At 38.8% G+C, this 12,755-nt stretch overlaps 1 protein-coding gene across 1 annotated transcript; it reads right to left on the bottom strand.

Moving 5' to 3' along the window:
• Positions 1-2,516: 2,516 nt before the first annotated feature.
• C6H4orf17 (chromosome 6 C4orf17 homolog) lies at positions 2,517-12,010 on the bottom strand. Its single transcript, XM_087936738.1, has 8 exons — positions 11,863-12,010; positions 9,247-9,426; positions 8,726-8,793; positions 7,471-7,620; positions 5,764-5,845; positions 4,552-4,705; positions 3,468-3,511; positions 2,517-2,782 (listed from the first exon to the last, which is right to left on the bottom strand). The coding sequence occupies exons 1-8, from the start codon at positions 12,008-12,010 to the stop codon at positions 2,622-2,624; spliced, it is 987 nt and encodes a 328-aa protein (XP_087792864.1). The 3' UTR covers positions 2,517-2,621.
• Positions 12,011-12,755: the final 745 nt, after the last annotated feature.

Raw genomic sequence — 12,755 nt, 5'->3', positions numbered from 1 at the left:
CTCGCCCAGTCAATCCTCATCTCTCCTGCCATTCTTAACCTGCCTTAGCCTGCCATTGCTGCCTGCCTTCCACTGCAGCCCTGATCTCCCTCTGTGAGTGAGCCTACAAGCAAGCCCCGGTTGAGTCAACTCCTAGGCTGGCCTAGGTCACTGTGCTGTCTCGCCACCCACCCTTACCTGGCTTGCTTCACCATGACCTAGCTAGCTAGCTGCTCCCCCACCAAATGGTTGTGTCCATGCTGGCTGGAAGAGGAGGGAATGGTCTCCTCCCCCAGGCCAGGAAGAAGCCACGGGGCCATGTCTTTGCTGGCTGGGGGGAAAGGGGAATGTTCTGGCCAGGAAGAAGCCACGGGGCCAGGGCCATGCTGGCTGTGGAAGAAGGGAATGTTCCCTCCCCCCCAGCCAGCACGGACATGGCCCCACAGCTTCTTTCTGGCCAGGGGGAGGAGGAGAACATTCCTTCTCCCCCTGGCCAGGAAGAAGCTGCCACGGGGCCATGGGGGGGGCCACCCCCCTGGTTGGGGGCCATCCCCCTGGGGCTGCTGTGGTTGGATCCAGCTGACGGAATGCCCCCCCTGGGGAACACCCTGCCATTGCTGCCCTGGTATGGTCTGCTGCCGCTGAGCTGCCCAAGGAAATTCCCCATCATCAGCGCAGTTCCAGGGCACACTGCCATCCCCGCTGCTCACCTTCCCCCCACCTTTTGCCACAACAGCTGCCACTACTGAAGCCACCCAAGAAAACTCCCCACTGCTGGGAAGTTTCAGGATGCACCACCGCCGCTTGCCTTCTCGGCAAGAGCCTTCCCATCAGCGCAAGAGACTCTGCAGCCCCTCTCACCGATGAAAACGACTGGAGTGCCACCCCCGCCACCACCACCCCAGGTATGGAGAGCCCCAGATCGGGACTCGGCACACAGGGCATTGCTGGAACTGAGGAGGCTGGCCTTTCCCTCTGCCACCAGCTGCAGGAGGAGGAAAGTTGGGCAAGGTAAAGCCAAACCCAGGCAGGACCTGCCAGCGGGGATGGGCAAGGCTGCAGGGCAAACCTGGCTGGAAGTTGTTTGTAAATCTTCCCAAAAGAGGGAGGGGAGGAAGTTCCACAGCTGTCCAGGATGATTTTATAATAAGAGAAGACCTGGGTATGTTTTTATTAGGCAGCCTTTCCTAAGAAGACTGATTTTTGCTTGTATCACTGTTGGTCTCAATGAGTAACTTATCTGCCTTTTGGTGCTATGCAGTTAATCATGCATTACTTAAATAGTTTGTTAAGTCCCCGCCTTTTATGAGAGCAAGATAATTATGTTTATGACTTGCTAATATCACCCTCCTGAGTGGTCCATGATCCCTTTGGAGCACTTTCCATTTTGACAATTTAGGAAAGAAGTATTGACTTTTGGGTTTACCTGAATTAAATGCAGGTGTAGGAATCAGGGGAGGGCTAATTTGAAAAGAGCAGTGAAAGAGAAGCATGTTTCTGTACATAACAGAAAGGAAAGGAAAACATTGACACCACACCCAAAAATTAGGCCACGCCCACAGAACTGGTTGTTAAGCAATTTGAATCCCACCCCTGCTGAAGACAATGTGTCAAAATCAGTTTGAAGATTTTATTATTGGCTGCATAAAGCTTATTTTATATTCCAATATTGCACTGATGCTCCTCTTACACAAATATGGATTGACAATGATGCTTTGGGATATGAAGAGCTTAGCTAGAATTTGAAAGTAACAATTATTCTCCCGATCCCATGGTAACGCTTTTGCAGAAGCCATAATCCCTTTTGAGTATGAAGCTTCTGCAGTGTTATGTACAATCTGATTTAGTAAGAAGATTGTTCAAATTCTTTGTGTCCAAAAACAGTGCTATTGTTTTCATTCTCTCTCCTAAGCTACTTTTCATCTCCTAAAGATGTGCACAGCATACATCAAAATTCCATGTATCATTATGTGGAGAATCTTGAGATCCGCCCAGCCCCTCCAGAAAAAAAGTAGAGATGTTCAGGCCACATTATATATTCCATTTTGGGATTGATGATATGCTATTAGGGGCAAATTGAAACCTATCATCTATTAAGATAGTTTTAAGATAGCACCAATATTCTTCCATAGAATTCTGGAAAGGAGAAATGAATAAGCATGCAATTGTTGACTTACTATTGTTGAAAATATAAAATCTAAAAAGTTAAAAGTTATCTTTAGATGAAGCAAAAGTTTTCTTGGTTTAGTAGAAAACCAAATTATCAATTTTAAATGGTCAAAACAGAAGGTAATTTAAGTTGTTAAATCCAGATTAGTGTCTGTCTTGGAGTTAATCCTCAGTGAAAGGTGCATTTTAAATCCTGAAAGTTATAAGTAAATGAATTACTTCATTTGTATTCTGACATAATAGAAATGTCAGTTAAGTCTTCTACAAACTTCAAACAGCAGATGTGAACTCTTACAAAGACGAATAAAATGTATTTAGAATTTTCATTACTGGTTCACTGTATTAATGTTCAAGATTTGGGCTTAGATCAGGAGGCCACTGTCAGAGATTTACCACATGCTACCTTCCAAGAAGATATCGTACTTGTTTTCAGAGACTCAGGACAGGGACAGGTGTGAAGAATTCCTCCTGAATTAAGTTTTTCTAAGGCGAGACTTGCGGTATAACAAATGGGTGCTGTTTTGGGTGGAGAAAGATTGACAGCCACTCGAATGTTTTGCAGAGCTGTTGGGAAGATCCTCTTCGTTTTCATCTATTTTCCCTCTCTTTGCAAATAAATTACTTTTTTCTGTATCTGAAAGAAATTTTCAGAAAACGTTAGTTTAAGAACTGGGGGTTTCTTGTCTGCACGTATAGAATAGAATAGAATAGAATAGAATAGAATAGAATAGAATAGAATAGAATAGAATAGAATAACTCTTTATTGGCCAAGTATGATTGGACACGCAAGGAATTTGTCTTGGTGCAAATGTTCTCAGTGTACATAAAAGAAAAGATACATTCATCAAGAGTAAAGAATCATAAAGTACAACACTTAATGATAGTCATAGGGTACAATAAGCAATCAAATCATACTAGGAAACAGTCAATATAAATCATAAGGATAAAAGCGACAAAGTTACAGTCCTACAATCACAAGTGGGAGGGGATGGGTGATAAGAAGTGATGAGAAGATTAACAGTAATAGTAGTGCAGACATTGTTGAGGGAATGGACAGTGCTGAGGGAATTATTTGTTTAGCAGAGTGATGGCATTTGGGGAAAAACTGCCCTTGTGTCTAGTTGTTCTGGTGTGCAGTGCTCTATAGTGTTGTTTTGTGTCTAATGAAAAAGCTGCCTTAATTAATGCACCGCGTAAGCAGTTATACATATATTATTACGCAGACTCTAAATAGCAGCCTGCTCTTGTGTTCCTCAGCATTCAAAGTTTAAAATATTTATGAATTACGGTAATTTTTTAGGACCAACATTTATACCAACCTGGTCTTGAACCTTTACTGGCTAACGATCCTTGGCTTGAAGTCCTAAGTGGAAGTAAGATTGTTTAACCATTCTGTACAAATCTAACATTAAATTTAATGTGACTTTAATAAAAGGGGATTCTAGGGGAAAAATTAATATAAATAAATAGATGGGAGTTGAGCAGAAAGATCTGTTTTCTTTTAATGTTTAAAGTAGTCTTCTCTTAGATATTCACTGATAAGAGATTGTCATCTTGATAATTTCCCATTTGCTATTTGATTTCAGAAACTGGTTTTTACCAGTAGACTGGATTTTGGTGCCTTTTAAACCATCTTACCATGCCTACAGAAAATTCCCAAATAGTGTGTCCTACTAATATAAATAAGGTGCCCCTTCACATATCACCAAACTAACAATACAGTATTACAATGCTATATTTAAAATATATAGAGAAGCAACAGTCACTTGAAAGCAATTGTAGGTATTTAGGGTTGATAATATCTACATGATGAGTTGACCCATGCACTATAAATTATATAACTCTCATCCTGAAAAATAGTTGTATTAAACTTGATTAAGCACATCCTAAATAAAAACATTACTACACTGCTAACAAAATACTATTTACAGTGCCTGCCTCAGAGTTTTATTGAATGGGATGTATTACTTGGAACCTTGACACTCATGGGCAATCCAGCTCCAGCTGCTTTTTGAATACAAAAATGATAAACACAGCATCACGTTGCAAGCTCCTCCACATGATGCATGTGACATCATGATAGATTATCAAAGGAGGCAGAATGTGAATTGCAGCAAGGTGGCATCATACACATTCAATATATTTTCTTTTTGTTTGTGCACACTTCTTGGTGCACAAACATTTACCCATAGTAGGTCGAACTGTAAGATTGCAGTAATACCACTGAGGGCATCAAAATTACTTTCCTTGAAATATTATCAACCCAAATCAATCCATTGTAGGTTGAAGGCCTTTTCATTGACCTGGATGATTGAGTATCTCCACAGAGATTCAGATAAACAGGTTACAGTAGGTGCTTCCATGGTGTAAACTCTATTCCTTGTGCACTTTTTGCAAGTTTACCTGGCACGGCTACCTTCATTAGGTGTTCCTTTTTGCCCTCTTAGCAAAGCCTGAATGTTTGGAACTTCACTTTCAGTTTGGGCCGTTGGCTTATAATACAACAGGTCACGGCTGGTCATATCAGAGCGTATGAAATTGGATACAAACTCTTTCTCTGAAATACAAAAGATATAAGGTAAAGGTTCCCCTCGCACATATGTGCTCGTTGTCTCCGGATCTAGGGGGCAGTGCTCATCTCCGTTACAAAGACGAAGAGCCAGTGCTGTCTGAAGACATCTCCATGGTCATGTGGCCAGCATGACTAAATGTTGAAGGTGCACGGAACGCTGTTACCTTCCCACCAAAGTGATCCCTATTTTTCTACTTGCATTTTTACATGCTTTCGAACTGCTAGGTTGGCAGAAGCTGGGACAAGTAACGAGTAACAAGTAACGACAAGTTACTCTGTTACGCAGTGCTAGGGATTCGAACTTCTGAACCGCTGACCTTTCTGATGAACAAGCTCAGTGTCTTAGCCACTGAGGACACTTTAAAAGATAAACTTTGCAACTTACTTTTTTGGCTCAGCAGTGAGCAATCTGCTCATATTTACATTTCACTCATGTATGCTTTGCAACTGAGAGTGTTGTGGGTGCATGAAAAGGATCGATTAAGACCCACAGCCAGTGGGGCAAACTCTGTTTCCCTTTGTAGCTGAAGGACGTCTCTTTCATTCTCTTTCAAAATTAGAGAGTATTCCAGACAGATGTAATCTAGAGAATTTTCCTAGAAACAATGTTTCAGGCTCTTCTTCTACCTGCACATCATTGTGCTTCAATTTGTAGTTTGTCTATTTTACATCAGATCTGTTTCTATATCTAGTTGATACGACTTAAAAAGATGTAAGAGTGATAATCATCTTTCTCTCTAAATGAAATAAGATACGATGATTCTTCTCATTTAGTAGACTGAAAATAAAAGAAACGGTTGTTTTAACAGTCATGTTAATGGTAATGAGCCAGCTCATTAAAGCAGCAGTTAGCAGTAGCATCATATTTAGGTTCATGTAAAAGCCTGAAAATTGGTGTGTGGCTGTAAGGAATAGCAAGGCCTTTAAAAGCACTTTTTCCAAATACTTTCCAAAGTGTATTGTGCGCTTAAAACAAACTCGATAATTGATACAATAAGCAAAACAAAACACATTGTGTGCAACTATAAAGTGTATTCTCTTACCTTTCACACTTGCCTTGGATAGCCACCTTTGAATCCCTCCAATGGTATCTGTCTGTAAAATGTCACAGAGTTTTTCTAGGACCTAGAATCAAGATGCTCATATTAGGTAGTAGTTTTGACTGTCTTATATACAACTCTATTTATCTTTTTAATGTTCCAGTTCAATTTGACAGTATTGCAAAAAAGGTATCAATATTTTTCTTTTTAAAACTCTGTTGATTTTATCCCTGACTGGGTTTCTACTGAGCCAGACATGAGTTCAAATTATTTACAAATGCTGTATGTACAATGTAAATTATTTTAGCCTTCATAATGTGTAACACCTAACATCACAGTGACACAGTGGTTAGAATGCAATGCTGCAGGCTACTTCTGCTAACTACTGGCTGCTTGCAATTTGGCAGTTCAAATCTCACCAGGCTCAAGGTTGATTCAGCCTTCCATCCTTCCTAGGTGGGTAAAATGAGGACTCGGGTTGTTGGGCGGGCAATATGCTGACTCTGTAAACTGGTTAGAGAGGGCTGTAAAGTATAAGTCTAAGTGCTATTGCTAAGTGCTATCACGCTTGCAATACTTTCATTTTCTAAGATTTCAGATACTTAAACTGATAAAAAAGGTAGGTGTTTTAGAGAAATACATAAAAATAAGAATAGAATTTAATTTTACAATTTCCCGGATAAGACCCCGTCATTTCTTGGCAAAATTTCAGAAGTAGTTTGCCATTGCCTGCTTCCTAAGGCTGAAAGAGAGTGGCTGGTTTTGTATCTAAGGAAGGATTAGGTCTCGCACAGCTGAAGAAACTCCTTGGATGAGAAGCAAATTGTCTTCAAAGAAAACTAAGGAAATCCAGTTGCCTCTTTGGGACAACCACGACCTGGATGACTGAGAATCTCCATAGACATTAGATCTCACCGTTCCTGTTTCTAGCTGGTGTAATCTTGATCCTTTTTTGCCATTTAGTAATCATCCACATTTTTGCCACCAAAATTTAGTAGCCTAAGAAGAAAAAGCCCACCAGTATTGGGTGTTATTGACTAAATAATACAATATTAATACGGTGGTTCTTGTTTAACAACCATTCTTTCAATGACTGTCTGAACTTATGACATTGCTCAACAAGTGATACTTACAACTGGTCCTTGACGTTTCAGCCATCACAATGCCCTGGCAATTACATGATCGTAATCTGAGCGCTTAACAACTGGCCCAGATTTCTGACTGTAGGAATGTTCCCTCAATCAAGGATTGCCACTTATCCTTGCTGGCTTCCCTCAATCAAAGACAGTGGGGAAGGCAGCAGGAAATCAGTAGTCCTGTTCATGTGAAGTTCTTGCTTAATGACCTGCATAGATTCACTTAACGAAGACAGTGACTAGGGACTGCCAGAATTGAGTTGGGGACAGCTGTCCTGAAAAATTTATAGGTTTTAAAGAAGTTTAAACATTTGTCTACATTCAATACCCAATAATTTCATCAACCATCTGCATATTTTTACTAGTAGTTTCAATTAAGTAGTGACAATGCAATTCAAAGAAAAATAAAGTTACTGCAAAATACTACCTGATATGTTAAGAGGGAAATTTCTGTATAATCCACTGTTTCACAGGAATAGTCCTTCAATCTTATCTTTTAAACATCATTCCTCTTTGGCCATCATATTTTAACTTAACTTATATTATATAGAACCACTTACTGATTGTATCTTACTTTTATTTCTCGATCCAGATAACTTGGAGTATAATTAATATTTTCCCTGAAGTTTTCTTTATGATGCATTCTCTGAATAGGCACAAGTTGGAGGTCCTGAGAAGTCCTACTTTGTGGATGGTCTCCTAAGTATTTCATCAGAGGTTCATCCTGATGATAAAGCATTATGCAAAGAGATACAGCGAATATAGATGAAAGGAAAAAGAAAATATTTGCTATGCTTCTGTTCTGGTGTGGTATTGTTTGGGAAAAGAGGAACATCTGAGGCAAGATCTTACCAGAGTTCAGACCTTATCAATCAAACTGGAGAATTTGGCCTTCTTGTTCCTGTCTTCCATCCTGGGAAGATGTTACTTCACCTTCAAAGCTTCTGACAGGTTTGTTTTGGAGACCAAGAAATTCCCTTTATGCTCCTTAGTGAAATTAGTCCACTAAACACTCCAATTACTAGAGAAGTCTATAAGTAAACCCTCATTTCTATAATTATACAATCTCCACAGATACTGGTGTGTGTGTGTGTGTATGTATGTGTGTGCGCGCGTGCTTCTGTGCTTTTGAGTTAGTGTGAACACTTGGTGACTGCTTGGACAACTCCCTTCAGTTTTCTTAGAAAGATTTCTACAGCTGAGAGAGATTAACTATCCAAAGGTCACCCATCTGGTTTCATCCCTAAAATGAGATTAGAACTCACAGTATCTGAGTTTCTAGCCCAAGGATGTCAAACTCAAGGCCCATGGGTCAGATTCGGCCCATGGGGTGCTTAGATCAGGCCCGCGGGTGAAGGACTGGCCTGCAGTGCCAGAGAAAATGGAGCTCATATATTATATACTTCCTGCAGCCCTCTGCCATGAAAATGGAGCTCAGGCCACCACACGAGCCCCCCGACACGAGTGCCAGTGAGCTGGCCATGCCCCCCAGCCCTCCCAAGGTCAAACATAACCCTGATGCGGCCCTCAATGAAATCAAGTTTGACACCCCAGTTCTAGCCTGATCCCTTAAACATTACACCAAACTGGGTCTATCACAGTTACTATATCGATGTAATTTTTTTAAAAAAACCATTTCTTTCCCCAATCATTTCTATAGCATAGAAGCATTGCTGAAATTAGGCTATTTGGGTGGCCTGATCATCAGGCACTAATAATTGTATGTAACCCAAGACAAGAAGTCCTGATTAGTTTAATTATAATTAAACCAATTTACTGGTAAACAGTTCCCCAGGGAGCGATTATAATGGAGGCAAAAGATTCCTCACCCTTTTTCTTAAGAGAGGCGTATTTCTTGCTTGATTTCTCATCTCTTCAAATTCATCTTTAGCAAGATCTGGAATATAATGAAAGTTATACTTCTGTTGAAGAATTCAACAATATGTTATATTTTTATTAATTTTTTATTAATTTGGGGATAGGGAAATAGATGCCCACATTCAAATGTGCAATATTGTAGTGATAGTAACACATATATGCTAGTGTATACACCTTTTTGCAAACCAGTCACAGTCTTCTGCTGTTATTCACCACAACACAAACTAGTTGAAACACAACTCTGCCTCTTATATCCTTAGGATCTACAATTGTAAACCAACAAGGAGTGGCAGAGGCCTCATTCCAACTAGATCTTCTCTAGATACTCTTCAGCCATTCAAATTTCTACTGAAAGCATGGAGAAACTTAATACAGATGTCAAAATCTAAGGTGAAATAGGTAAAACTCAGGTTTTAATCTTGTACGGAAGGATTCAAAGTTCAACAACTTTGCAGTCATACACATTACTCACGTGGAAGAGTTACTCCGACTCCCTCTGTTATCAATGCTGGCAAAGTATTATTGGGAAAAATCTTATCTGCTGCAGTTCCAAGATGCCTGTAAGGCTGGCTGTATGTTGGGCCTGGCATGATGAAATGCCCTTCATTGTACCCTCGGTCTCGTACGAAGCAGATTGGTGCATCATTTAATCCTGAGTAAGAAAATGAGCCTTTAATATTTTAACATTGAGTTTGGCACAATGGACAGGCAATCTTTTGGGGCCACTGAGCAAATTAGGAATTTTAAGAACAGTATGATTTGATTGCTTATTGTACCCTATGACTATTATTAAGTGTTGTACCTGATGATTCTTGACTCTTGACGAATGTATCTTTTCTTTTATGTACTCTGAGACAAATTCCTAGTGTGTCCAATCACACTTGGCCAGCAAATAATTCTATTCTATTCTATTCTATTCTATTCTATTCTATTCTATTCTATTCTATTCTATTCTATTCTATTCTAATATATATGCTGTGGTTGCTGTCATGGTTGTATGGACAGGATGGGCCTACTTGCCACAGCCAACTTGCTATGGGACAATTCAACAATTCAATGTAATCATTTAAAATAATTTCAAAATGTTTTAATTTTTGTCAGTCCCATTTCACTTTATTCCTCTTTTTTTGCATCCTTTCTTTAATGATTCTATTCCATCATTTCTTCAATATTATATAATTGTTGTCCTGCGGTGAGTTGTTCCACAGTGAATTGGCCACGGTGAATTGCCCATGGCACATTGTCCTAAACCCTTCATGAATGCTTAATAGTCACAATACAAATATTAAATTATTAGAATGCAAACTAGTGAGGTTGCCCCCTGCCACCCCTTCCTGTCTCTGCCAAGTTCATTTTATTAATCTGTTTTCCTGGAGAAAAACAAAAATAAACAAAAAAAAGCCTACAGAAAAACAAGGCAAAAGAATTATTAATCCATTTTTATTTTCTTACAATGCCTCTGAGAGATATAGGAGATTCAGAGGTGTCAATGAAGGCAAATTTGGAAAGTTGTTTTGCAAATCTGCAGTTACGGTAAAAACTATTTTCAATTCATACTGTTTTTTTTAAATTTAACTTAAGTAGGGTAAGAGGTCTGCCAGTTGCCATGGGCTTTGTGTTGTTGATCTCAGTATAAACATATATACAAACATATATAATATATATGTATATTCATATATATACAGTATATACAAAGGGAATTTTGTGTTGAATTTTGATTTTAAACAGGCATGTACACATAGTTATGCAGCACATGGAGCCAATTCATATCTAAGTGTTATTTGCATGACTGTACAATCATATAATATATAATTTTGTATGAATAAATGAACCATCATAGGTTAATCATCCCAGAGGTATACTTTCTACATTAAATGCTGCTGTTCCAGATGTAAATTCATCCCAAAATAAAATTAACTCTGTTAAGTTTCATATTTGACTCAGTCAGTAGGAAAACACTGATATCAATCATTTCAGAGATTAATTTGATCATGATCAGCATCAGCATCCAACATACTTTTCCATTATGAATATATATTTATGAATCTCAAAAATCTCATAAAAGGTTTAGTGAACTCTAATTGGCTGAAATACCCATGTATTAATCCGTTAACTGATGAATAGTGATTTGCTGCATCAAACAACTTAGTTTTCATTTCAGAGTTCATGAGTTAGTTGTTGCTAATGAACCCAAAATGTCGAATATTTCTCAAGTTATGGATCAAAGCCAATTATATAAACCTCCATGTTATGATTTATAAATCATTGGTTATGGCTTGAAGTGAAGATGATCCCAGAACAGTTAATAAAAAAGCATGCTTAAACAAACCATAGTTTAATACAATATGTAGCTCCATTGTTATTAGCATCTGCTGTGCTTTCTTAGCTATAGCTTTAGATTTATATACCACTTTACAGCGCTTTGCAGCCCTAAGCAGTTTGCAGAGTCAGCCTATTGCCTCCAACAATCTGGGTCCTCATTTTACCCACCTTGGAAAGATGGAAGGCTGAGTCCACCTTCAGCCTGGTGAGATTCAAACTGCCAAATTGCAGTCAGCAGAAGTAACTTGCAATACTGCACTCTAACCACTGCACCACCATGGCTCATGAGTTTTTAGGCTTACGAGTTTTTATTTTTTTTAAAGAAATTGTCTTTTACATAGTCAGTTTGATACCTGACTCTGTGGTTTCTTCCCCAAACCCCAAAAACTTTAACCTTAGACTGTCTATTGACCTCACCTCTTTCCTAAGAGGCCTGTAGGGGGTGTGCATAAGCGCACCAATGTGCCTACCGTCCCTGTCCTATTGTTTCTTTTATTTTTCTTATATGTACCCATTTCATGTATTCATAACTATGTATATACTTATACCTATTATCTTGTAAGTGATTGACAAATCAAATCAAATAAATAAAAAAATATTGTTATATGCCACACAGTCAGTTTATTATGAGATGTGTAGCCATATAAAATGAACGAATCAAATTGAGGAATAAACTCAGGCAATGTTTCTATTGAAGAAAACATAAACAAGAATGGAGTGATGGTACAATTAGCCACATGGGGTGTGGGGCACAAAGGAGCCTTACCTTTAATGTGACATACATTTTTGGGATGTGGGGAGTGTCTACAAGCAAAATAGGTTCCTCCTCTTTGGAAGGGCTCATTTGAACTTTGCGTGGCAGTTCCTTTGTAGCTCAGTTGAAGCTCAGGCTGTTGTCGGAAATTGATATTCATCTTAAGGCTCTGCTTTTTTCCATGCAGTTATTCATGGGGCAAGGAGTAGCTGCAACATCTTCTGGAGGAATCTTTAATGCTGGACATAGAGAGGAACAGAGAGTCATATACATCAAGCATATAAACATTCATATGCATCAAGGTATCATAGTATTATGAGATGGAAGTTGATAAAGAATGCTGTTAGTCTCCTTCCAAGACCCCCCCCCCCCCAAATACTATGTAAGTATAAACTGGGAGTTTATAAACTTCACCTTCCTGAAATGGAATTGACATACATACGCTGCAAAATTTGTAAGGGTCAAGAATTCTGTTTATAGCTTTGACAAGGATTACATAAATAATAAAACCCTGCACTATTAAATGTAGGAAATTAATTAAATAAGCTATTTTAGGACTATTTGTGGACTTGGAACTAAAGAAAACTAAACTGTTTAGGTGAATGCAATATCACGTTTTAAAAGAAAAATGGGATTATTGTTTTAACAATCATTGAGGTTTATATTGTGGAATTGATGCTGCTTTCATTTTGTATGCTTCCTAAAGGACTCAATTACATATATTAATGAAGAAGATGTTAAAGATTAATATACATTTCAAAAGAATATAATAACAAGAATTGGAAGGGACCTCAGTGGTCTTCTAGTCCAACCTCCTGCTTAGCTAGGAGACCCTATAGCATTTCAGACAAATGGCTATCCAATCTCTTCTTTAAAACTTCCAGTGTTGGAACATTGGAGGCAAG

This window comes from Pseudonaja textilis, chromosome 6, assembly GCF_049901715.1.
Source record: "Pseudonaja textilis isolate UNSWEBS1 chromosome 6, rPseTex1.2, whole genome shotgun sequence".
NCBI classification, from domain to species: domain Eukaryota; kingdom Metazoa; phylum Chordata; class Lepidosauria; order Squamata; family Elapidae; genus Pseudonaja; species Pseudonaja textilis.
The sequence above is the reverse complement of the archived record's forward strand: the minus strand, read 5'-3'. Positions and strand labels throughout refer to the sequence as shown.

What these genes read in the sequence shown, in the direction of transcription:
- C6H4orf17 (XM_087936738.1), bottom strand. Translation starts at nt 12,010, where the DNA reads ATGAATATCAATTTCCGACAACAGCCTGAGCTTCAACTGAGCTACAAA. An exon ending in ATCTGGATCGAGAAATAAAA is followed by an intron (nt 5,846 to 7,470) that starts GTAAGATACAAT and finishes TCTTGATTCTAG; the next exon opens with GTCCTAGAAAAACTCTGTGA. An exon ending in AATGAAGGTAGCCGTGCCAG is followed by an intron (nt 3,512 to 4,551) that starts GTAAACTTGCAA and finishes ACTTCCACTTAG; the next exon opens with GACTTCAAGCCAAGGATCGT.